Source organism: Moschus berezovskii, chromosome 20, assembly GCF_049115385.1.
Source record: "Moschus berezovskii isolate FMDL1 chromosome 20, NW_MosBer_1.0, whole genome shotgun sequence".
NCBI classification, from domain to species: domain Eukaryota; kingdom Metazoa; phylum Chordata; class Mammalia; order Artiodactyla; family Moschidae; genus Moschus; species Moschus berezovskii.
The window spans coordinates 22512447-22539121 of record NC_142479.1 but is presented as its reverse complement, the minus strand read 5'-3'; the positions used below and the strand labels follow the sequence as shown (position 1 = coordinate 22539121).

General features: G+C 38.4%; 1 protein-coding gene across 4 annotated transcripts in view; it reads right to left on the bottom strand.

The window, feature by feature from the left end:
• CLTC (clathrin heavy chain) overlaps window positions 1–26675 on the bottom strand; it is a 71416-nt gene that overhangs the window by 29087 nt on the left and 15654 nt on the right. For all 4 annotated transcript variants that reach the window (XM_055399796.2, XM_055399806.2, XM_055399779.2 and 1 more), the window contains exons 2-13: window positions 17537–17744; window positions 13991–14259; window positions 13293–13454; window positions 11012–11125; window positions 10470–10643; window positions 6965–7162; window positions 6060–6260; window positions 3605–3757; window positions 2895–3017; window positions 1925–2062; window positions 1513–1677; window positions 1213–1393 (exon numbers count right to left, since the gene is read on the bottom strand). In XM_055399796.2, coding sequence (XP_055255771.1) covers window positions 1213–1393; window positions 1513–1677; window positions 1925–2062; window positions 2895–3017; window positions 3605–3757; window positions 6060–6260; window positions 6965–7162; window positions 10470–10643; window positions 11012–11125; window positions 13293–13454; window positions 13991–14259; window positions 17537–17744 — 2086 coding nt within the window. The remainder of the gene's footprint in view (window positions 1–1212; window positions 1394–1512; window positions 1678–1924; window positions 2063–2894; window positions 3018–3604; window positions 3758–6059; window positions 6261–6964; window positions 7163–10469; window positions 10644–11011; window positions 11126–13292; window positions 13455–13990; window positions 14260–17536; window positions 17745–26675) is intronic.

Genomic DNA, 26675 nt, shown 5'->3' with positions numbered 1-26675 from the left:
TAAATAATCCACTAATCAGTTCAATAAATGGATTTATACTTTAATCCCTACAGAACAGAAAACTCAATGTTTCTACTAATGGTAGTTGAGAAATAGGAGACAGCTAACTAGTATCAAAACTAATTATCACAGCATATTCCAAATGAGAAATTTTGGATGAAGTTCACTACAGCAGGTGCTTTTATATATGCAGTTAATAGAAAACACACAAAAGTAGCTTAAAAAGAATTTAATGCAGTGCTGTCCAACAGGATTTTCTGCAGTGATGCAAATACTCTATTAAGATCAGCACTATCTAACACAGCAGCCAATAACCAGATGTGGCTACTGAGCACCCGAAACCTTGCTAGTGTGACTGAAGAACTAAAGTTTTAATTGCATTCAATTTTAATACTTTTATTTACACAGCCACATGTGGCTGGTGATTACGTACTGAATGAACAGTATAAATGTAGTACATAGTTAACATAAGAACTGAAAAAATTAAGAAAATTATGTAGAAATCTCTTATTCCGTCTTGAGTAGTCCAACAAAAAGAGGGAGGAAAAGTTAAGCAGAGACCAGATGTTTAGCTAATGAACCTAAAAGCCACTGACAGTGATCACATTAGTACTCAGTACAACAGTGCTTTTCAACTGTGGACGAAATGGTTTTCTTCCCAGGAGACATTTTCAGTGGTCACAACTGGTGGAGCTGATGTTTCTGGCATTTACTGAACTGAAGCCAGCAATGCTGCCAAATATCCTGCAGGCATACAACAACATACCCTCCAACTCAACAAATCATCCAGCCCCAAAATGTCTATAGCACTGAGATTAAGAAAACCTGCTACAGGGACAAGTCACAAAATCTCCTCAGCTAGAATGATTTGCCATTACAAAAGTCAGACAATATAAACATGATCATTATATACCCGATCATTAGTATTTTCATCTTATTCAAATATGACAAAGCTATTATTACATATATCTGTATGTTAAGATTCTGCCTTTAACTGACCTATAATATATCCACACAGTCTTATTCACTTCATGTCCCTAGAACCTGACACAGACGATGCCTGACTATATTTATTGACAATAAAACTTAAAATATTCCATCAAAATAAGCTTGTAGAAAGAATTTTCAATAGCCTATGACCATTAATAACCCATGACCTACAACCCTTTTGGCTATCTTAAGTCATTTAAAACAACTCTAACTTTTAATTACCTTCAAAACTCTTGAAAGATTCAAAAAGTTCAATCAGAGACTGAGTGGACAGTTGTTCATGATACTTAGAAGCCACTTGTACACAGATCTGTAGGTTCTGACGAATATTGGCAGACAGCATGGCCCTGAGGCACTCTAGGGAGTCTTCCACCGATAAGGACCCAAAGTAATTCACTAACCACTAGAGGACAAAATAAATAAGTAAATGAAATAATATTAAATCTAATGGATCATTCGGTTACACAAACATATTTTCGGTATACCAATTAATGGTAACTAATAGGTAAGACACTGAAATACCTCAGGGTTAAGAAGATGGGTGTGAACGACTGCACGCTTTATATCATATAAGTCAGTGAAGTGTTCTAATGCACGCTGTAGGAGGCCAGCCTTTTCACACAGTTGAGCAATATGAGCCCGGTCATAATGCGTGAACATCTGATTGCCTAGAATAGCATCTGCGACCTAGAAAACCATAAAAGGATGAGTTTATCTTACCACTCCAACTATATCAGTAACTCCAAATCCAGATTACACCTAAAGATCCAATACTGGACTGACAAAGAAGAGAAAGTACAAAGAGAATTTTAGCCAAATTTTCTAAAATGAGGAATGGGCATCTCAGTAGCTTCAAACAACTTAATCTAAGAAGCTCTGAATAACAGCTGCAGAAAAACAGTGATGTTGCTATAAAATGCATGAAAACATGTACCTGAGGTGCATGCATAAGGTTCATCTCAAGCAACCTCGTCTGTAAAGGACCTTCAGATGGGCGATTATTCTTCAGGGCATCAAGCAAGAATGCAGTACACTGCTGAATTAGATTGTATTCCATAAACACATCGACAATCTGCAAAAAAGATGTAAGGGAAATTGTTTTAAGATGCTTAAAAACTACTTTATGATACTGTTGACAATATAGGTAAGTGAAAGGAAATTAAACATTGTCTCTTTCTTCCTATATAAAACACTACCAGACCAAATCCCAAATTTAAAGAATATTATTTAGATAACATAACCTCATAAGTTTTATCTTCTGTAGTTACTTTAGTGCTAGTAAAAACCACCATAAAATATTTCAAGATACTATATAGCAGCAGAATATAAACTACAAAATTTAAAATTTTGATGACTGATTGATTAATGCACACGTGCATGCCATACCACATGGCATGCCAGACTTTAGTTCCCTGACCAGGGACTGAATCTGTACCTCGTGCAGTGGAAGCATGACTCCTAACCACTGGACCACCAGGGAAGTCCCTGATGAACTGTTTAAAATACACAAAAGCATAAAAATGAAAGAGTACTTGATTCCCACTTCATATATGCATTTTCTCTCTCCCTTCACCAAGTGGCAGAGACTAGCCTTTATGTTTTATTATACTTATATTTTTCATATTTTAATACATGTATCACTCTAAATGAGGTGGGATTTGTTTTTCATGTTTTAAAGCTATATATATATATAGATGGTATCTTATTGTCCATTCTTCTACAACTTGCTTTTCTTGGGTAACATAGGTGAAATTTATACACATAAATAAATAAACACAGTTCTAAGTTCTACAAATAAAAAAGTTAACCTGTTCTTCTCCAGGTTGTTTAAACTCAGATCCCACCCCCCAGCCCCCATTCTCTACATAAATTAACTTCTACAAGATACATTTTAAATTGTTCACCTGGGTGATATCAGCAAGAGGTTCTTCATCCTGAACTAACATTTGAGCAAACTGCTGCCCCTGATCTGGACTGATACGCATAACATTTCTCAGCAGAAAGATCCAGTCTGGAGTATATCCAACCTAAAAACAGACAAAAATGTAAGAGCCCTGCTGCAGAGTTCCACTTTTACATTATTTAAAGGCTTTTCTGCAACTATACTCCAATAATGAACTTTAAAAGACAGAAGAAATCACAGAACAAAAACAAACCAAAAGCAATGGGCGTCCCCCTCACCCCCATGGGAAATAAATGCTTCTTCTACAATAGAATCTTACTACAGAACTACTGGTGAAAGTACAAATTCAGTTTTAACAGATGCTCAATTTGATCTTGGTTTATATAGACAATTTGATCTTGGTGATAATATATTTGAACAAATAGCTATAAATTTTTATAATCAGCTTATTCAGTCTCATTGAACATGAAAAAATTTGTTCTAATAAGTTAAACATGCCCTAGCAGTTTAAATTCTAAATGCCATGCAAGAGTAACTGTCTCCATTTTTGAAAAGTGATTCTGTAAATGAGAACCATACTAGTACTTTATACTTTCCCAAGTAATCATAAAAATTAAAGGAAGTTTACTATTAAAACTGAGAGTGACTATAGGATAATTTCTCTTAATGTTTTAATGAATTTATATTCAGAATTTGTTTCACTGAACTCACTTTTTTAGCATATAAAACAATCTTCTGGACTTGACCTGTTTCTGCAAAGCACTGAATGACTTTATTGGGAACGTTAGCCCGTAAGTACACACTGAGTGCCAGTGTTGGGTCCACAGATTTCACAAGGTCTCCCAGTTCTTCAGAGCATTCCAGCTGTCCAGAGGGGAGAAAGACTGTTTAGCAACCCATGAGCTAGTTTATAAATAAGCAGTTGTTACTACTGCCACTATAAATAATAACTAATATGACAGGCATTTAGTTACCCAGTTGTCCCAAAATGTATTATACATATGCAGGAGTTATTGTTATAAAGACTTCTGATTTTATATTCAGAGCAGAATCTCAGTAGAATTCTCCACACATTCTATATTCTACTTAAGGATAAAAACCCACCAAGACTTCACATGTACAGATTCTACCAACTATCTTGTTAGGTGTACAAATATTTAAGAAGCAGAATCTTGGGCTTCTCACTATTAAGAATATTCAGGTATCAGTCCCAGATGGTCTCAATTTTACAAGAATTATCCAGCTCCTAATGTACTGCTATCAAATGAAAATCTGATATTCAAAAGCCAGCTGAGGTTTACCATAAAGACCACTTTAAAATTAGGGAATAATCTGTAGGACCCAAGCTTCATTATCTTCTTGACTTTTGCATTTAAAGTTGTAAAGCAGGAAACTAATTTCACAAAGTCAAAAAGATAAAAATCTTAGAATTTTAAGGTGGTATACATGCAGACACATTCCTCTGTGCCATTCAATCTGCCCAAGCTGCTCAATCAGGAAAACTGCATCTCTAAAGGAGCTTTGCTTTACACACTAGAGTTGACTTTCTATTTTATGAGTATGTCAAAAGAATAGCGCTTATCACTGATATTCAATAATGAGACGTTCTATCAGAGTCTATACCCTCAAATGAATATACTAATGAAGAGTTGACCAGTGTCCTTTTTACCACAAATGAATCCTACATGACCATTCACCAAAATAGCTAATGATACCCAAAAAGCTCTTACATTGTTATACTGGTCAACTCGGTTACCTTGGTTGTTATCATCCTCCCTGATCTTAAACAATTAGGACGGACCTCAAGTACTATGTGGCTAGTAACTATTCTTCAGCAGACTCCTGTCCAAGCATCCCAATTCTGAAGTTCTATCCTCCAGTATCCTCTAAGACTGCCAGAAGCTGGGTCAAGAAACAAGGACTTAGCATTAGTATTGTAGAAATACTACCAACATACACTAAAGCTGAAAGGTCTAACATTAAAAGTTATTTACAACCCAGAGTGCTATAAAATAGTACCACCTCAGTTCTTGACACTGACCTAAGACACGAGGCTTTCTATAGTGGTATGAAAGCAATACCATAGGCTTCCCTGGTGGCTCAGAGGTTAAAGCGTCTGCCTCCAATGCGGGAGACCCAGGTTTGATCCCTGGGTTGGGAAGATCCCTGGAGAAGGAAATGGCAACCCACTCCAGTACTCTTGCCTGGAGAATCCCACGGACGGAGGCGCCTGGTAGGCAACAGTCCACGGGGTCACAAAGAGTCGGACACGACTGAGTGACTTCACTTTCACTTTCTTTATGAAAGCAATAACGTCACTAATGGGTTGTTTAAACTCATTAGTTGTCTTACAAAGGCGACATTTTCCATAATATACACATAAAACATAATACTATTAGATGCTCTATGTGAGAAGAAACTCATAACTACTAAGGGAATATAAAAGGGATACAGAAATCCCACAGTAAAGAAAGCTGGTTAACAACAGTTTTCAAATATTCATATTTAAATAACTTCAAGAAACTAATAAGTTAAATATTTTTCATGTAACCTGGTGGGCTTCCGTCTATGGGGTCACACAGAGTCGGACACGACTGAAGTGACTTAGCAGCAGCAGCAACGCCAGTTAACATTCTGTGAAATGTTTGGGAATCTATATTACTGCTAATCAGACAGTCCTGCTGTCTTGTTAACCAGTTCAACGCTGTGTATAACGTATTTCCCTTCCACACCTAAACCGGTTACTAGCATCAGATACCACCATTTTGATACTTGGGAAGATCTAAAAGAAGACACAATGCTGTATGGTTGAAACTACCGGGTACCCCAAGTGTGGGATGTGGGAGATAGGAGTACATTCTTAGGTCCCCATGAGTTTATACGTATTGACAAATACGAACATGCAAAGTGTCTCATGCTAAGCTTAACCACCAAGCAAGTAATCCTGGATTCCCTTTTAAAATAAAGATATGCTACCCTCAACATGCCACAAAAATAACCCATTTTCAAAAGAAAACACATCTATGCCTCTCATGCAGTGTCTATTCTTTCACCATTCCTACAAACAATGAATCATGGATGGAGATGTCCTGGCACAGCCTGTGTTTTTAACTTGCTAACGTGGTATTTAATCAAAGTGAAAATATGTTAACGTAAGTTAATATACCTTATCTTCTTTTAACCATTTCTCCAAAAGCTGTTTCCGCCCCTGCTGAAGTACAGGCCTACACAGTTCTAAGGATTCATATTTGTTTAGCTGGCCCTGGTCCAAAAGGATTCCAAAGTACTGAAGTAGGGGTGAAGTTTGACCTGGCTGAGCTGGAACACTCTGGAATCGACGGATGGTGTCTGGGGTACGAAGAATTCCCTTTAAGAAACAGAAATGTTAAAGACTCCTTTTAAAGATGATTCAATATCACACTAATAACTCCATGGATCTGTTAAGTCAATTTTAAAGGCATGATTCCATCTACTGAAACCAAATCTCAACTTTTTAACATATTGAATGGTAAAGATTCAGGCACTGTCTGTCACACTTCTGGTTCCATGTTATGAGATTATTCTGAATCAGAAACATATCAACCTAAACATAATGCTAATGTGTAGGAGGATAGTTACAACTATTATTCCAGGTTCACATTAGGTTAAGTAAAAATTTCATTACCAGACAGGGAGTAAGGTATTAATTCAGTCCAACACAATACAAAACTGATAAGGATAAATTCAGGTCAAGTTCAGACAACTCTTCTTCGTATCATGAATTGTACAAGATCTGTTTAATCTTTAAGATATAAAATCAATAGCTATCATAAGATCCAACTAAGTAAATATTATTACATCTATGTAAATCAGAGCCTGTAAGATCTACACATCATTCTAACAGTCTGAGTTTTAAAAAGTTAACCAAATCTAGAGCACAGAAAAGTAAATCTAGAAGTAACTCATTCTACTGGAAAACATATCCTAAAAAATGACTCACTTCTTTGTGGGAAGCCGGTTCCACTTGTAACAGTATTAGAGCACACTGGCATCAATCCAAACATGGCAATTTTCATTTTCATAACTACTTACCTTTGGTGCATTAGCGGCCACCTTTGCTGCCTCTGAGTAATTTCCCTGGGCAAAAAGAGCATTAAATTTCCGGGCAAAGAGTTCTTCAGCACCAGCTAAGTTGTTACGTACAGCCATTCTCAGAGCCAAATCAGGATTTTGTAGGACATTGGTGATATAAGGGATTATGTTTTCTTCTTCCACACATACTGAGAGAACCTGCAATTTAAGATCTAATGAACAGTTGCAATGCATTCACACAAGCATCAGATACTAAATATGTTTAATGCTGATGACTACTGAATGACAAAGTAATAAAACTGTGATGGCTGCTTTCTTGCTGCCACTAAAAAAAAAAAAGAGGGCAGAAAAGAGAAGACTAAGGGGTGCTGCTAAACCAATTGGGGGTTCCTAAAGAAACCTATATGCAAGTCAGGAACAAACAGAACTGCACATGGAACAACAGACGGGTTCCAAATAGGAAAAGGAGTACATCAAGGCTGTATATTGTCACCCTGCTTATTTACCTTATATGCAGAGTACATCATGAGAAACGCTGGGCTGGAAGAAGCACAAGCTGGAATCAAGATTGCTGGGAGAAATATCAATAACCTCAGATATGCAGATGACATCACCCTTATGGCAGAAAGTGAAGAGGAACTAAAAAGCCTCTTGATGAAAGTGAAAGAGGAGAGTGAAAAAGTTGGCTTAAAGCTCAACATTCAGAAAACTAAGATCATGGCATCTGGTCCCATCACTTCATGGGAAATAGATGGGGAAACAGTATCAGACTTTATTTTTTTGGGCTGCAAAATCACTGCAGATGGTGACTGCAGCCATGAAATTAAAAGACGCTTACTCCTTGGAAGAAAAGCTGTGACCAACCTAGAGAGCATATTAAAAAGCAGAGACATTACTTTGCCATCCAAGGTCCGTCTAGTCAAGGCTATGGTTTTTCCAGTGGTCATGTATGGATGTGAGAGTTGAACTGTGAAGAAAGCTGAGCGCCGAGGAATTGATGCTTTTGAACTGTGGTGTTGGAGAAGACTCTTGAGAGTACCTTGGACTGCAAGGAGATCCATCCTAAAGGAGATCAGTCCTGGCTGTTCATTGGAAGGACTGATGCTAAAGCTGAAAGTCCAATACTTTGGCCACCTCATGCGAAGAGTTGACTCACTGGAAAAGACTCTGATGCTGGGAGGGATTGGGGGCAGGAGGAGGAAAGGACGACAGAGAATGAGATGGCTGGATGGCATCACCGACTCGATGGACATGAGTTTGAGTGAACTCCGGGAGTTGGTGATGGACAGGGAGGCTTGGCGTACTGTGATTCATGGGGTCGCGGAGAGTCGGACACGACTGAGCAACTGAACTGAACTGAAAATAGAGCTGTCTTGTAATATAAATAACTCCCTATCTCATACAGTCCAAACTCTAATTGCTTTGCTACCATCCATTCTTAATATGGCATGGGCTCACCTGGAAGAAGTTTAAGATACATTCCTCTTAACTCTGATTTTTCAATAATTTTAATTACATTTACATTCCCAGAGTTCAGATTATATATTCAAGAAGGACAAGGACCACTGCATCCTTACACACCTTACATATCGCGAGGTATACAGTAGATGCTTAATAAACGTGGCACCAGTAAAGAAGAACAGTTAATCACCTCCCCTCAGGCCCCCTAGGAAGTCACTGTCACAGAATGCCAATCTATTTGCTTAAAAGCTGAATTCCTGTCAGTTGCCAAAGAGAAAAGGAGTCCTTCACCAGGCATCCGTTCCTCTGCCCAACACCAGAGCTGGGTATACACCCAGCTTATAAACTACTTCTATTCCCCCTAATGACATCTTTAATACGACTTCCTAGGAAAAATAAGGAAGATGAACAAACCCACTTCCAGCTGTACTTTCTGTAATCTTCCCCAAATACCAAATCCATAGTTTCATCTTTATCCATTTTTAGATTGTATTAGCAGAGTTCCAGAAACCAGTACTTAAGACATACAGGGGAAAAAGAAGGTTCTTGTATCTTCTGAAGCATTCAGTTCTACCAAGTTCAGACTGTCATCTTGATCACTTTTAATTTTGCAACCAAAAGAAACCATACTCAGTCCTCCAGGGCATTGGGTCGGGTCCAGCTATAGTTGGCTCTGATCAAAGGAGTAAAGCCCTGAGCCCTATAGGTTATTGTGAACATTCATCTTATTCAAAGCAGTTGGCAAAGAAAACTTGTGGAGAGAAGGGAAGGGAAACAATCAACAATCAAAGTTATGAATATTAAATATATAATGGTAAAATTTTCAGGATATTTTAGTTAAAACAATTATCTTTGGCTTAACAACTTCATGATTATTAAATTATCAGTAATCTAGCTCACCAAAAGACACATTCATTCCAATGAATGAATGCTACTGAATTTTTAAAGTGGCTTTTTGCCAGACACTGACTAGTGCAGAAATACAATTAAACAAAAGCCCCTTTCCTAAGGAAGAACAGTGACGAAGTAGTTACACAAGCAACTGTAACTCATTGTGATAAGTGCCACGGGGAGGGCTCCCTAAGATCTAGGGACATAAAGCAGAAGCACCTAAGCAGGTGTGGAACCGATGGAGAGGATGGATAAGTAGGGAGAGAATCCCTTTTCTACAGTATTTCTTTCTTCAGATACACACTATATTCTGAAAATCAATAAAGGAGGGAAAAAAAAAACTATCTGCTTTCTTTACTATTGAAGAAAAACACTAATTTGGAGGAAAACAAACAGAAGGAAAGGTCAATAACATTTAACCTTTTTTTTTTTTTAGGGAAAAAAGATATTTCCAGGTATAATATTTTAAATTACATTAAAGCACTAAAACACAGGAAAAAAAAATCAGTTGGGTTAGGTGGTGTGAGGAGGTTTGTCAAATGTTACAAGTCAGAACAGCTAATTGGGTAACTTTTCAAGTACCCCACTGAACCTATCATAGTTACTGTAACGTATCACCTTCCCACATTAAACATTCAGTAATAATTAAAGAGGTGAGAAAAAAGACATAGGAAGAATTCTTTTCCTTGTAGTTGATACTGAATTTTACAGATTACAGGAAGAAAAACCCTATAAAAAGTATACAGTCTGGGAATCCCCTGGTGGTCCAGCCCTAGGACTCACCACTACTTGGGCCTGGGTCCAATCTCTGGTTAAGCAACTAAGATCCCACAAGCCCTGGGGTGCAGCCAAAAAAAAGTATACAATCTGTCAGATGTCACACTATTTCTTTGCATGAAGAGTCACTTCTCTTGATAAGGAGACACAAACACGATCCTTAGGTGGCTATACTGTATGCCAAACAGTTCCTCTCTCTGAGACAGTGTGAAAGAGAGACTGTATACAGTAGTATATAATATATATATGCATCTGTATTTTCAGATATACATTATTTTCTGACATCCAAAATTATCATTTACTTTTTGGAAAAAGGCTAACTGTAGTAAGTGCTATTTTCTTTTATTACCTAATTTGATTTTCAAGGTGTCCTTACCTGTCCCTTTCTGTTTACTCCAATTATTCCAGCTGTGGCTTCATGAGGTGCAGTGACAAAGATCGTTTCTCCACTGATTCTATTCATGTAGATGCAGGTACCAGTCTCAAGGTCATAGAGGTGGATGTAACCATACTTCGTAATCAAGAATACTACATCATGCTTTTCACTGATCTGTATAAAGAAAATAAAAACTTCAGAAAATTTAGTCCCACTCCATTTTAGAGATGGTAAAATTCTAGGATTTTGACAAGGTTTTTATGAAAAATTTAGTATTTATGGTTTCTTCATTTTTATTGCAGATTCAAATATGCAATGTCCCAAGCTCTTACATAAAACACAAGGATATTAATAAACTATATAAAAGAGAAAACATAATTTTGAAGAACCTGGGATAACCCAATTTATATATTACATAAAAGAGTATTTACAAAGTTTCACTATTTCTGAGTAAAGGCAGTAAATTATACCGTCAGTATTATTTTTTTAATTTCTCGTGTTTAGAGGACAAATTTTAAGTTCCTTTGTTTTGCTTAAAATACCTGCATTGCAACAGGAAAGTCATTTTGTGCTTCTGGAGGAAAGAAAACATCCACTGCCTTCTTTGGAAATGGTTGGTTCCCTGTCGGGGGTGTGCCAACTTCAATGATATGTAACTGTTCAAAAGGAAAGTAAAACTTATGATCAACTGCTAAAAAGGACCATAGCAGCTTTATTTGTGAAAACAACCAAATGTCCTAATAGGTGAACATTAAACTATATGGTAACAACCATACCATGGAACACTTCTTGTAATAAAATGAACTTTCAGACACAGTGGAAACACACAAAATGGCTACTCTTCATAAGATCACATACTATATGATTCTATTTATAAAGCATTCTTGAAGAGAACAAAATTCCAGAAATGAAGAGTAAATTAGTGATTTTTCAGGGGTTAGAGATGGCGAGCTAGCAGTAAGTGGTTGTGACTATAGAGGGGTAGCAAGAAGGCAATCTTTGTGGTAATGGAATAGTATGTATCTTGAATCTATACATGACAAAATGACACAATTATATAATTGTACCAATGTCAATTTCTGGTTTGTCAAATGTACTAAATAGCTATGTGAGACGTAACCATTAAGGTAAACTAGGAAAAGAGCATGGGATCTCTCTATACTATCTTTGCAGTTTCCCATGAATAATATGTATTACGTCAAGATAAAAATTTTAAAAAGTCAGTTGAATAGCTCAACCACATCTCAATCTACCTTAAATTAAGAATGGTAAAACAATACCCACAAAAAGGCATTCTCATGGCTTTTGATTATAATTAAATTTTCCAAATAGAAATCTAACTGAAGTTATTAAATTCTTCTCTGCCCACACCTACTCTAAGTACAGATAAGTATACACCCAACGTGAGTAGTCACTCTAATCACATACACCTCAGAAATCTGGATGAGAACATTCTGGTTTAAAATATCTGATGCTGTACATCAGCGAGCAATGGCAAGAGAGAGCAAATAACGTCAATGGAAGAGTACTATATATTTGGTTAGTCATGTGAGGAATGGACTTAAAATTTAACTCGGTTTCCAAGATATATAACCATATGAAAGTTACAGGGTCTCATCCTTAATTAGGATGACTAGACATACTGAAAAAATTGTCTTCCCTTAAAAGAACCATGGCCAACTATGAAATATATAGCACAATATATCAAGTAGGCTCAAGAACCTATAAACTGATTTTCTGATACTACAAAAATACAAGGTTTTTTCTTAGGAGGACTTTTCAAAAAATGTCACAGCCTTATGTCTTAATTAGTGCATCTAATTTCTAATGTCTATGGTTTTTTGTTTAAAATTCAACAATTCAGATCTAAATATCTAAATTGTATTTTCTATCCTTGGCCTATTGAGAGGCTGGTAGGAACATTCCTCTGTTCAGGGATTATTACTCGGAACTTTTAGGGAGAACTCTACCTCTGTACATGTGTTCCCGCCCAGATTACAGATAACTGAGTGCTGTATTTTAAGCAATCTCTATCTTGGTTTTTTAAGATGACTTAGCATGGAAAATATATTAAGCCTTCAGAGAGCCTGCTATGGCAATGAGAAGAGCAGTCAGACCACGTCTTCAGGGGCAGTCATGCCAAGCGGGCATCCAGCAGCAATCGCAGCAGCAGCAGGGCCTCAGAGCTCTGTGCCAGGGCTTCTGGCTGCTGCCCACTCTCCCTCATTCCTCCTAATTCTCCCAGCTTGGTTCTAAACCTTCTTAGCTAATGCAAACTACCCACTGTACTTTCAATATTAAAATCTATGCCCTAATCAACCATACCCTGTTTCTGCTGTCTGCAACTAAGAACCCTACAAAGCACTTCAACTTGTCCAAGTGATTTCAACATACAGTCAGGGTTGAGAAGCTCTGATTTAAGGCAATGGCACTGAAATTGTGGTCCACTCTATCTAGTCATCTACAGCATTTAAAATGCACATTATGAGCTCCATTTACTGAATCAGACTCTCCAGATGGAAGGCACACAAATGTACATTTTAACCACCCTAGTGATTCTTAATGCACAGGAAAGCCTTTGGTAAAGGCAATGAAATAAAATCTATAAACAGCAAATACAAACAAGTTGCTTAAGAAACATTCACTTTAGACAAGTATCACCAGAAACAGAATTTAAAGAAATTAAGTCACCACAAATCTGAACGTTAAAAACAAATTAACGAGAGAGGAGAAGACTATTTTGAAAGCAGATAGCAAATTAATTAGTAACAGAAAGACAAAAGGCAAATTCTCATTAAAACCATTTCCAAAGGCAAAACTTACCTTCCCTCCCGCTTGACCCCGTACTGCAAAACAAAACAACGTTGACTCTTCTGCATTGCCTTCCATCTTAAATTGTGCGAAGCTAGCTGCGTGTCCCTCAATGGGCTGAGACACTTTCCTATCTACAGAATATAACTGCATAGCTCCAACCACACGATTTTGCTACAAAAGATCAAGCAGAATAAAGTTTGGGGTCCCAACGAACCAGTAACTTCCAGATACAATAATCAGTGAAATAATTAAAACACTTCATCATCTTTAGAAGGATTTACAATTCCTTTTCTCTCAATGTAGATTTGATACTTCTTAATTTAAAATTTAGTTGCAAACATTCTATTAAAGCTTAACATGAATGTTTAAAATGTGCCTCACAAACAACCATCTCTTTACGCTATCTTTTTTTAAAAAAAGAAAGGTACAGAAGTACTCATTCTGCAGTAAATATCCACAGTAAATCCCAAATCACTCAAACTCATTCCCTCAACCGGCAGAGAAGACCTAAAAACACCTTGCTAAGAGTACTCCAAGCTGTATGACAGTATTTAAGGGCATTAAATCAGCAACTTTTATTTCTTTTTTTTAATAAAAGGGGAAAAAAAAGTCAGACTGGCAAAGAAGATCCAATTTCAAAATAAACTACATTTCAAGCACATAAATTCTCGAGACCTTTTCTTTATTAAAAACTAGAAAAATGGTACCTGTGCAGATATGCCAGTCAGAAGTAACCACTTTTGCTTTGCATCAGTTCGATAATTGATAATCTGGCACCCTGCGAGGCTAGAGTGGCGATCAAACATTTTCACCGGCTGCGACTCTCCTTCCATACTCCAATGATAAACTGCATTATCCGTAACAAGAGCAACCGTATTCAAAGAGATCCATTTCCAGAAGGTGACGTCATCAGTCATGGTATGGGCCTTCATTTTACTTTTCATTTCAATGTTAAATATCTGCAGAGTTTTCCCAGCTAAAAACAAAAGTCAGAATTATGAATCACTAAGAAAGCAAAGCTCAGGATAAATTAGTATCTAGCTAGATCGACAATCTCTGCAGCAAAATCTGTAACTTCCAAACAAAATGGTCCTAGTGTGAAACTAATAACATCTACAGAAGTCATACTGACAGAGCTGCAACCACTGAAGAGCTGAGACTGAGCAATCTACACCTAAAGGTGAAGCAAAAACTATCACCTCTAATAAACACAGATAGTATGACTTCCAAAGAGTTTTAAATCCCAACTAAAAATGAACAGCTCCCTTAATGATGAAAAATAAGTTGTAACCTTCATACTTAATTAAGAATGCTTACCCATAAACTTAATGGTTGGTACACAGGAAAAAAAAAAATCTGATTCAAGCACATGGGGAAAACGTCTACTTTTTAAAAGGCAGCCATTCCCCATTCAAATATATCTTGTGGAAACTTCTTTGGAAGAGGATCTACTTCAACTCTACTTTGTACCACTAACACATGAGAGAGGTGCATGCTACTCTGTATTGGTTCAAGACACAAAGGGAAAGTAGAGGTGCGACAGAAAAGGAGAGGAAGACAGAGGAGGATGGTTCAGATGTTAATATATGAAAGGTAAGAACAAAATTCAAGCTTCAACCAGTTAAAACAGCAAACATTTAGTAAAAGAGGATGAAATGTGCTGTGCGTGTTAAAGAGTTCACTGAGTCAGATGCAAAGGTTTACACTTAAAATTTGAGACCCATCACAATCCAAAAAGTGATTTGGTTTAAGTTCAGTTCAGTTCAGTCGCTCAGTCGTGACCGACTCTTTGTGACCCCATGAATCACAGCACACCAGGTTTAAGTTAATAGAGATCAATGCCCACAGCTAACACTAGGCTGTCTAATTCATATTAGCCCTTAGAGACCAAGGAAAACTCCATTCCTGAGCCTCAGAGAATTTGGCTCCTGCAGAACAAAAATTATAAGCTACTAAAGGAGTGGGGGTGGAGAGAGGGATGGGACAGGACACAAAACATACAGCTTTGTACCACAACCCTCCTTAATTACTACATGGGTAAAAACTTCTTCCATAAAATGAAGAATGTTATCCCCATCCCACACAATATGTAAACCACAACCAGACTTGAACAATTGTGAGAGTTATGGTCCTGTTTATAAAAAGAAACCAAGGGATTTGAAACAGGATTCAGAAGGAAGCCATATTTGGGAATGACTTAACTTTCCTTTGTTTCTTCCCCAACCCCTAGTTAATTACATGTTTTATTCTTTACGTGAAAGAGGTCGGAGCATATATACAGGGGGTGTTTTGGGGAGGAGGGCAAGGGTTGACAGCTTAACTGTGTAGTGCAGACACATAGGCACAAATCTATAATGGTATTACTGTATGGGGCTCTGAAAACTTTTTCAATTTATTCTTTTTATAGAACAGGACAATAACTAATACAATCTAATTTAAGAAAACTCACCATCTGCACACATAAGAAAGCATTAAGAAATGTGATAAAATAACAATAACATTAAAAATAGAAAAGAATTATGAGAAAAGTAAAACGATGGCCTTTTAATAGAGGGATGAGAGCTGTTAAGCAGTTGAATTTAAATTCTTTAAGGAGGCTGAAGGGAACTTACTACCTTAAATATGTACTGCCACAAAACAAGTATCCCAGGTAAAATCTGGACCATCTTTCCCAGAGATCAACTTCTATCTTGGAGATGTAACAGTGACTTATTTGAATGTTTTCCACTCCACCCCTCGCCCAACCAATTTAATTTCCAAATAGCGTTACTGCTGCTGCTGCTGCTGCTCAGTCACGTCAGTCGTATCCGACTCTGTGTGACCCCATAGACGGAAGCCCACCAGGCTCCCCCGTCCCTGGGATTCTCCAGGCAAGAACACTGGAGTGGGTTGCCATTTCCTTCTCCAATGCATGAGAGTGAAAAGTGAAAGTGAAGTTGCTCAGGCGTTTCCAACTCAGCGACCCCATGGACTGCAGCCTACCAGGCTCCTCCATCCATGGGATTTTCCAGGCAAGAGTACTGCAGTGGGTTGCCAGTGCCTTCTCCGAAATAGTGTTACTACTAAACACAAAATATAAATCATGTGGAAAAAACAAGTCTATTTAGATACTTCAGCACCTGGAACAAGTCACCCACAAATTTACCAAGAAATTACCAAGAATCTGAACACTTCCTCCTACTACCAAGAAGAAAAGCAACAAACCAAAAAACAGGCAATTAAATGTCTCTTTCAGGTTCAGACAGTTTGTTACCTAGCCCTCTTAAGAGTCTGTTTTAAATAGTCAATTCTACTCTCAGTCTAAAGTTCAAAGGAAAAAAATTAACGTAAGACTCCCAGAAAGTATGAGGGTCTCTGAACTCTGTTTGGACTGACAGGTTGTAGAGTTAGTTCCCTACTATGACAATTAAAAAGTTAGTCTGAATAAACTAACACCATTGATTCCAAAAAGTTAATACTCACCTACATATACACACACACTCTTAAAAATTAGTATAAGTTCAAGCCAGTTTTGCTGCTGCTGCTGCTAAGTCACTTCAGTCGTGTCTGACTCTGTGTGACCCCATAGATGGAAGCCCACCAGGCTCCCCCTTCCCTGGGATTCTCCAGGCAAGAACACTGGAGTGGGTTGCCATTTCCTTCTCCAATGTGTGAAAGTGAAAAGTGAAAGTGAAGTCGCTCAGTCGTGTCTGACCCTTAGCGACCCCACGGACTGCAGCCTACCAGGCTCCTCCATCCATGGGATTTTCTAGGCAAGAGTACTGGAGTGGCTTGCCACTGCCTTCTCCGAAGCCAGTTTTAGAATTTGCTAATTTAAATGTAACACAAACCTGACATATAAAAGACACAGAATGAAGAGCAAGTTTATCACCATAACAAAATTCTGCAATGTTTAGTTGCTAGTATTAGTAAAGTATATTTTACTCCAGAAAACAAATCACTAATTTGTTCTGTCTTCTGTAAATGGGGTTATGTTTTCAATATAATCTCACCAGACCACAGGTATAAAGCTTAAATTCATTTAATCTAAATCTTAAAATTTTCCAAGTATATTTATGAGTAGAATTAAGACAGCACAGAATTATGCCAAGTAAGTCATTAAACAGTTAAAAAAAATCAAACACAGTAACAGCTTTCACTTTGCAGATCTATTTAACCAAACAATATACTAAGAAAAACAGATTCTAATTACTGAATCTGAATAAATTCCTATAGGAAAAGTTTTAAGAAAAAAAAACACAATCTGTTTATACCTTTTAGTGCAATTACTTTGCTGGCTGGATTCATGATGGCGCTGTCTGCTGAAATTGGTCTTCGAATTGGATTACTTGGGTCATTCATATCAATAATTACCACCTGGGCCTGCTCTCCTACTTTCTCTCTAATGCAGATGAATTTGTCTGACTCCATAGTCAAGGTACTGAAGCCAATGTTTGCTGGGTTTATACCCAGGTTCTGGAGCTGAGGGAAGAAAAAAACAGAAAATATTAATAAATCATGCTACAAAGTGAACTAGAAAGACTTGATATTCATGTGTTGTCATCATTACAAATCTTCATTTAACCATTACTACTTCAAGGTCAACACTGACAACTCCATTACACGGATTCAAATAAGGCAATTAATATAATAGACCTTCTCTCTTCCAACAAGTATGGCATTCAATTGTTTTGTTATAATCCTGCAGTTGTAACTTGAGAGGTATAACCATCTGGTTACAACTAAGAGGAAGAACAGATAGATATAAAGGGAAGAGTTACATCTGAGAGGTAGCCTTTATGGGTCAAGGAACCTGAGGTAATCAATATTTCTTGGCTTGGGATCTCTCAACTACTGGATCTGTCCTCTCTAATCCCCTTTAGCATTTAGCAGTTACTTGATCATATGTACTGGACTTCAGGAAACTGAAAATTATTGATAAATTATAGTATAAAATGAGAGTTAAAAATTTCACAGGGTTCTTGGTCTAAAGGAACTTGGATCAGCCAGAGCAAACAAGTAAGTTACAATACTTAGCAAAAAGTGCCAAAACAAAGATACATAAGAGAGATCCAGTCAAAGGAAGCCTACAGGCCAGGGAGTGAATGTGTTCAAAGGAAGCAGACTGGACAGCGCACCACAGAAGGGTGAGCACATATTAAGGCCTAGAGATGAGAAAGTGTGGTCTGCTGCGGCTTCCCTGGTGGCCCACTGGTTAAGAATCTGCCTTCCGATGCAGGGGATGCTGGTTAGATTCCTGGTCGGAGAACTAAGATCCCACATGCTGTGGGGCAACTAAGTCCATATGCTGCTACTAAGACTCAAAATAGCTAAATAAATAACTAAAAAAAAAAAAGAACCGTGGTCTGCTAAGGGAATTCTAAGTGTTCTTGTAACACTGGGAATAGAGATTGTGTATGAAAGGCTTTTGGAGAATTAAGATTACAAACACAAGTATGGGCTAGACTGATAAGCTAGATGTACCCCAGTAAGAATCCTGAATTGATCCTAAGGAAACTACTTAAGGATTTTAACAAGGAAAATACTGGAATCAGATTTGCTTTGTGTATGCAGAAGCTATTATTTTGCTAAGCAAATATACAAGATCTAAAGATGACACGTCTTTGAAAACTAGTTAAATATGAAAGTGAGAACAAGAGGAGAAGGAGATTTCTACCAGAATGGGTCATTTCTCTAGGTGATTAAATGTAGTATAATACACCACCACTCAAAGGCTACCTGAAGGCTTTCTTAGCTTTGACCAGCTTGAGGGTTTTATTTTTTTCCTTCAACAGGTAACAAATTCACATGAAACAAAATACAAACAAAAATTTAAAAGCAGAGGAAAAGAAAAATCACTGTCACTACTCTCTTCTGGACCAGCTGAGCCAAGGTAACTGTGCATGCATGCTCAGTCACTCAGTCCTGTCCAACTGTGTGACCCCATGGACTGTAGCCCACCAGGCTCCTCCTCTGTCCAAGGAATTTTCCAGGCAAGATACTGGAGAGGGTTGCCATTTCCTACTCCAGGGGATCTTCCTGACCCAGGGACTGACCCCATGTCTCTTTCATTGGCAGGTGGATTCTTTACTGCTGAGTCACCTGGGAAGCCATAAAGTTAACTGTCTTTTACATAAATTATTCTGTCAAACTCTTCTGCTAACAGAGCTCAACTATAACCAGTCCAGGATTTCAAAAGAATACAATGTAAGGTTAAGAGACTACGTTGTAATTTCACTTCCCTCTTACACATCAATGACTGCAGGTACAATGATAAAGTATAGTTACAGTAACTTTGTCACTGAATACTAGGGTAAGTAACCAAGCAATTGTCCAACTATTAACACAAACATGGTAATAAAGTAGAAGATTAACTAGTTGTACAAGCTCAAGTATACGCTGTAGTGCAAGGCAAGTATACAAGCTGTGAGATGTGTAACTTATAAGTGAGTTTGGTTACAACAAAACTTTATGAATTACTAATTTTCATTTCTTCCTAACTTTAAATTTTAGTGACATTCAGTTTCAGAACTAATGGAAGAAGATAAAGAAGTGGTCCTCAACAACCCAAGAAGGGAACTTGTGGGGGGTTAAGGGATGCCTTGTGCAAACCCGGCTGTCTAATTTCATTAAGAGGTAGATACATTTCTATTTCTGAGTAGACCAGTCCTCAGGCTCAAGTTTAATTGAGAGTTCAGTTCAGTCGCTCAACGTGTCCGACTCTCCGCGACCCCATGAATCACAGCACGCCAGGCCTCCCTGTCCATCACCAACTCCCGGAGTTCACTCAAACTCAGGTCCAGAGTCGGTGATGCCATCCAGCCATCTCATTCTCGGTCGTCCCCTTCTCCTCCCGCCCCCAACCTTTCCCAGCATCAGAGTATTTTCCAGTGAGTCAACTCTTTGCATGAGGTGGCCAAAGTATTGCAGCTTCAGCTTTGGCATCAGTCCTTCCAATGAACACCCAGGATTGATCTCCTTTAGAATGGACTGGTTGGATCTCCTTGCAGTCCAAGGGACTCTCAAGAGTCTTCCCCAACACCACAGGTCAAAAGTATCAATTCTTCGGTGATCAGCTTTCTTCACAGTCCAACTCTCACATCCATATATGACCACAGGAAAAACCATAGCCTTGACTAGACGGACCTTTGTTGGCAAAGTGATGTCTCTGCTTTTTAATATACTATCAAGGTTGGTCATAACTTTCCTTCCAAGGAGTAAGCATCTTTTAATTTCATGGCTGCAATCAGCATCTGCAGTGATTTTGGAGCCCAAAAAAATAAAGTCTGACACTGTCTCCACTGTTTTTCCATCTATTTCCCATGAAGTGATGGGACCAGATGCCATGATCTTTGTTTTCTGAATGTTGAGCTTCAAGCCAACCTTTTCACTCTCCTCTTTCACTTTCATCAAGAGGCCTTTGAGTTCCTCTTCACTTTCTGCCATAAGGGTGGTGTCATCTGCATATCTGAGGTTATTGATATTTCTCCCAGCAATCTTGATTCCAGCTTGTGCTTCTTCCAGCCCAGCGTTCCTCATGATGTACTCTGCATACAAGTTAAATAAGCAAGGTGACAATATACAGCCTTGACGTACTCCTTTTCCTATCTGGAACCAGTCTGTTGTTCCATGTACAGTTCTGACTGTTGCTTCCTGACCTGCATACAGGTTTCTCATGAGGCAGGTCAGGTGGTCTGGGATTCCCATCTCTTTCAGAATTTTCCACAGTTTATTGTGATCCACACAGTCAAAGGCTTTGGCATAGTCAATGAAGCAGAAATAGATGTTTTTCTGGAACTCTCTTGCTTTCTCCATGATCCAGCGTATGTTGGCAATTTGATCTCTGGTGCCTCTGCCTTTTCTAAAACCTGCTTGAACATCTGGGAGTTCACGGTTCACATATTGCTGAAGCCTGGCTTGGAGTTTGAGCATGACTTTACTAGTGTGTGAGATGAGTGCAACTGTGCAGTAGTTTGAGCATTCTTTGGCATTCCCTTTCTTTGGGACTGGAATGAAGACTGACCTTTTCCAGTCCTGTGGCCACTGCTGAGTTTGCAAATTTGCTGGCATATTGAGTGCAGCACTTTCACAGCATCATCTTTCAAGATTTGAAATAGCTCAACTGGAATTCCATCACCTCCACTAGCTTTGTTTGTAGTGATGCTTTCTAAGGCCCACTTGACTTCACATTCCAAGATGTCTGGCTCTAGGTCAGTGATCACGTTATCATGACTATCTTGGTCGTAAAGATCTTTTTTGTACAGTTCTTCTGTGTATTCTTGCCACCTCTTCTTAATATCTTCTGCTTCTGTTAGGTCCATACCATTTCTGTCCTTTATCGAGCCCATCTTTGCATGAAATGTTCCCTTGGAATCTCTAATTTTCTTGAAGAGATCTCTTGTCTTTCCCATTCTGTTGTTTTCCTCTGTTTCTTTGCATGGATCACAGAGGAAGGCTTTCTTATCTCTCCTTGCTATTCTTTGGAACTCTGCATTCAGATGCTTATATCTTTCTTTTTCTCCTTTGCTTTTCGCTTCTCTTCTTTTCACAGCTATTTGTAAGGCCTCCTCAGACAGCCATTTTGGCTTTTTGCATTTCTTTTCCATGGGGATGGTCTTGGTCCCTGTCTCCTGTACAATGTCACGAACCTCCGTCCAGAGTTCATCAGGCACTCTTATCTATCAGACCCTTAAATCTATTTCTCACTTCCACTGTATAATCATAAGGGATTTGATTTAGGTCATATCTGAATGGTCTAGTGGTTTTCCCTACTTTCTTCAATTTAAGTCTGAATCTGGCAATAAGGAGTTCATGATCTGAGCCACAGTCAGCTCCTGGTCGTCTTTTTGCTAACTGTATAGAGTTTCTCCATCTTTGGCTGCAAAGAATATAATCAATCTGATTTCAGTGTTGACCATCTGGTGATGTCCATGTGTAGAGTCTTCTCTTGTGTTGTTGGAAGAGGGTGTTTGCTATGACCAGTGCATTCTCTTGACAAAAGTCTATTAGCCTTTGCCCTGCTTCATTCCGTGCTCCAAGGCCAAATTTGCCTGTTACTCCAGGTGTTTCTTGACTTCCTACTTTTGCATTCCAGTCCCCTATGATGAAAAGGACATCTTTTTTGGGTGTTAGTTCTAAAAGGTCTTGTAAGTCTTCATAGAACCGTTCAATTTCGGCTTCATCAGCACTACTGGTTGGGGCACAGGCCTGGATTACTGTAATATTGAATGAGAGTTACCTTTACAATAATTAAAAAAATATTTCAGTAGATTCTAGAGCTCCCAGAACCATATACATAAAAGCAACAAGTTATCTTCTAAACTACTCTTTAAAAGAATTCTAGGCTTCTAAGTTAGGACTGAGCAACTGAACTGAACTGAAGTTACTGCTGCTAAGTCACTTCAGTCGTGTCCGACTCTGTGTGACCCCATAGACGGCAGCCCACCAGGCTCCCCCGTCCCTGGGATTTCTCCAGGCAAGAACACTGGAGTGGGTTGCCATTTCCTTCTCCGAACTGAAGTTACTACCAAGCATTAAAAAAGGCAATTTTGAGTCTCAGCTATCACAACTTAAATCCTACAGTGTCTGAGAAAGTAAAAATAAACAGTGCTAGTCAAACAGTACAATTAAAACAAGGATGCAAACCACAAACACACTGAACTAAATGATTCTAAGAGATTCCTTTTTATCCCTCCACATAAGAGGTAGGTAGACAACAACTATAAAAGAAAACACTATGAGATAATAAAGAGGAGGGAAAATGGTAAGTTAAGAAACATGTGTTTTTTATTCTTTACCAGATCTCCAGATAAATGCAGCAAGAAATGTCTTCAAAAGTCAGCAGAGACCTTCAGCCTCAGAGCTGTTTTATTTGCGGAAAAAGCAGATTTGGTGCAAAGTGGGGGCACTTCCTGATACTTCTCCTCAATCTATGTAGTACTTTTACTTTTTTTTCTCATTAAACACATTCTACCAAGAAAGCTGTGTATATATATTTTTTAACCCTATCAACAATGTACTCCATATGAAAGATTTACACTTTATTAAAAAAAATTGAATAATAGGTGGCAAATCCTTACCAATCTACACATTTAAACATTTTAAGAAGCATACTTAAGTAACGCCCATTTACACAACTAAATAGGAAACTGCTCCTTCCGAAAAAGCCTCTCCCAGTTGTTAGGATAAGTGACCTATTCCAATCAGTTAACAGAAAGTTACTTTTTCTCCCTCCTCTTCAAATAAAGTCAGTAAGAATTTTTCCTTCTCAGTGAGAATGCCCAGAACACTCACCGATTCTTTCCAAATTTTCCAAGCATATATTAAAAAGGAAAACATCCCCAAACAATTCTGGCTTAGATGCACTCTCAAAATGGGGTCACATAAAAGGGTTATCATACTAGATATCTGTGTCTAATATTTGTGTAGATTAAAACTTTAAAATACAACAAAGGGAATTCCTGGAGGTCCAATGACTAGGACTCCACACTTGCACTGCTGCAAGCCCAGGTTTGATCCCTTATCCGGGAACTAGGGTCCCTCAAGCTGCACAGTGCAGACAAAGAACAAAATCCAAAACACTATAATGTTTTTAAACAGGTTTCATTTTCAAAACAGCATATACTAGCCATAAAATATTCTAGTCAGTTATAAAGGTCTAATGGTGATGAAAGTGAAAGAAGAGAGTGAAAAATTTGGCTTAAAGCTCACCATTCAGAAAACTAAGATCATGGCATCTGGTCCCATCACTTCACAGCAAATAGATGGGGAAACAGTGGAAAGAGTGGCTGACTATTTTTCTGGGCTCCACAATCACTGTGGATGGTGATTGCAGCCATGAAATTAATAGATGCTTGCTCCTTGGAAGGAAAGTTATGACCAACCTAGATAGCATATTAAAAAGCAGAGACATTACTTTGCGAACAAAGGTCTGTCTAGTCAAGGCTATGGTTTTTCCAGTAGTCATGCATGGGTGTGAGAGTTGGACTATAAAGAAAGCTGATCACCGAAGAATCGATGCTTTTGAACTGTGGTGCTGGAGAAGACTCTTGAGAGTCCCTTGGACAGCAAGGAGATCCAACCAGTCCATCCTAAAGGAGATCAGTCCTGGGTGTTCACTGGAGGGACAGATGTTGAAGCTGAAACTCCAATACTTTGGCCACCTGATGCAGAGAGCTGACTCATTTGAAAAGACCCTGATGCTGGGAAAGATCGAGGGCAGGAGAAGGGGACAACAGAGGGTGAGATGGTTGGATGGCATCACCAACTCGATAAACATGAGTTTGAGTAAACTCCGGGAGTTTGTGATGGACAGGGAGGCCTGGCGTGCTGCGATTCATTGGGTCATGAAGAGTCGAACACAACTGAGCAACTGAACTGAACGGTCTATGAGCTATATACCACAGAAACTGAATCACAGATTGTGGAACAAACCATTAATAAATTCAGAGAACATACTAAGCGTCTTCATACTTGCAGCTGTTTTCAGAGTACACAATAATACCCAAACTCTGTCCCATTTTTTATCCTCTCAGTTGGCAAAATATCACTATTTTTGAAGTTGTTTGCTGTTCCGTCACTGAAGTGTGTTGGACTCTTTGTGATCCCATGGACTGCAGCATGCCAGGCTTCCCTTCTGTCCTTCACTATTTCCTGGAGTTTGCTCAAATTCCTATCCATTGAGTCAGTGATGCCATCCAACCATCATGTCTTCTGTCACCCCCTTCTCCTTCTGCCATGAATCTTTCCCAGCATCAGGGTCTTTCCCAATGAGTCAGCTCTTCCATCACGTGGCTTAACTCTATTGGAGCCTCAGCTTCAGTCCTTCCAATAAACATTCAGGGTTCATTTCCTTTAGGAGCCACTCGTTTGATCTCCGTGGTATCCAAGGGACTCTCAACTGTTGAAGCTGGGAATATTCTGAGATATACTTGGAAGTTTCTATAACAGTATCTTTTTAAAACTTCAAATAATTTTTATTATTTTATAACTATTATTTATAAAATAAGAATATGGAGTCAATACCCTTCAGTCTAAAAAAATGGACTGTTTTCTTTTTGAATAGTTGTGACATGCATATGACAAAGAATTCATCCTATACAAAAGGGTATAACTACTATTAAAAGTCATTCACTCCATGTTTCCAGTAATACCTCTCTCCCACCAGCAATTAGGGATACTTTTACATCTTAGACATCCTATGCACAGATTAAAAATATATATACATATATTTCCAGTTTCCCTTAAAAAGAAATACTAGTCTCCCTTAAAAAAAAACAACACTAATGGCACATACACAAAAGCACACGACTATCAACTGCTCCCTTTTTAAAGAAAGTCACCCAAACTTTGCAATTTGTTTAGTTTCCAGGCTAGATTCTGCATACTAGTCCGTAAGTGGCACTACTGTAAGACTTGACACTTAAACCTAGTTCAGATGCTAAAAAATAAGTAGTCATCCATCCCTAGTCACCCACTGGGGATTGGTTCCAGGTGCCCTAGCAGACATCAAAACTCCACAGATGCCGGTTAAGTCCTTTATATGTATGGGAAACCACAGACAAGGAGAGGAGGGTTGACTGTAAACAGACACACTGTTAATCAGCACACCCAAAACTCTGCAGTGCCCTGGAATTATATTTTACAAATGATACAGAATTGTTTCCTTTCCCTTTTCCCCTGTCCCCCCAATTTGGATTAACATGCCAAGGGGAAAAAAAGACACTGCATTCTTAGTTTTGTAGTGAGAAACAGTATTTCAGATTCCCCACAATCCAGAGAACACAGAAGGTTCTTCATTCAAATAGACAATTACTGTACAAATGTATAACTCTGATTATAAACTACAAATGCCATCCAGAACCAGTTCTGTGGATTCATCATAAGAGAAAAAACGTCTCAGTTTAGCCCTAGTTTTGCCACATAAATGACCAAAGGTAAATCAGTCACCTTGCTTATTTAACTTATATGCAGAGTACATCATGAGGAACGCTGGGCTGGAAGAAGCACAAGCTGGAATCAAGATTGCTGGGAGAAATATCAATAACCTCAGATATGCAGATGACACCACCCTTATGGCAGAAAGGGAAGAGGAACTCAAAGGCCTCTTGATGAAAGTGAAAGAGGAGAGTGAAAAGGTTGGCTTGAAGCTCAACATTCAGAAAACAAAGATCATGGCATCTGGTCCCATCACTTCATGGGAAATAAAACAGTGGAAATAGTGTCAGACTTTAATTTTTTGGGCTCCAAAAATCACTGCACATGCTGACTGCAGCCAGGAAATTAAAAGACGCTTACTCCTTGGAAGGAAAGTTATGACCAACCTAGACAGCATATTAAAAAGCAGAGACATTACTTTGCCAACCAAGGTCCGTCTAGTCAAGGCTATGGTTTTTCCCGTGGTCATGTATGGAT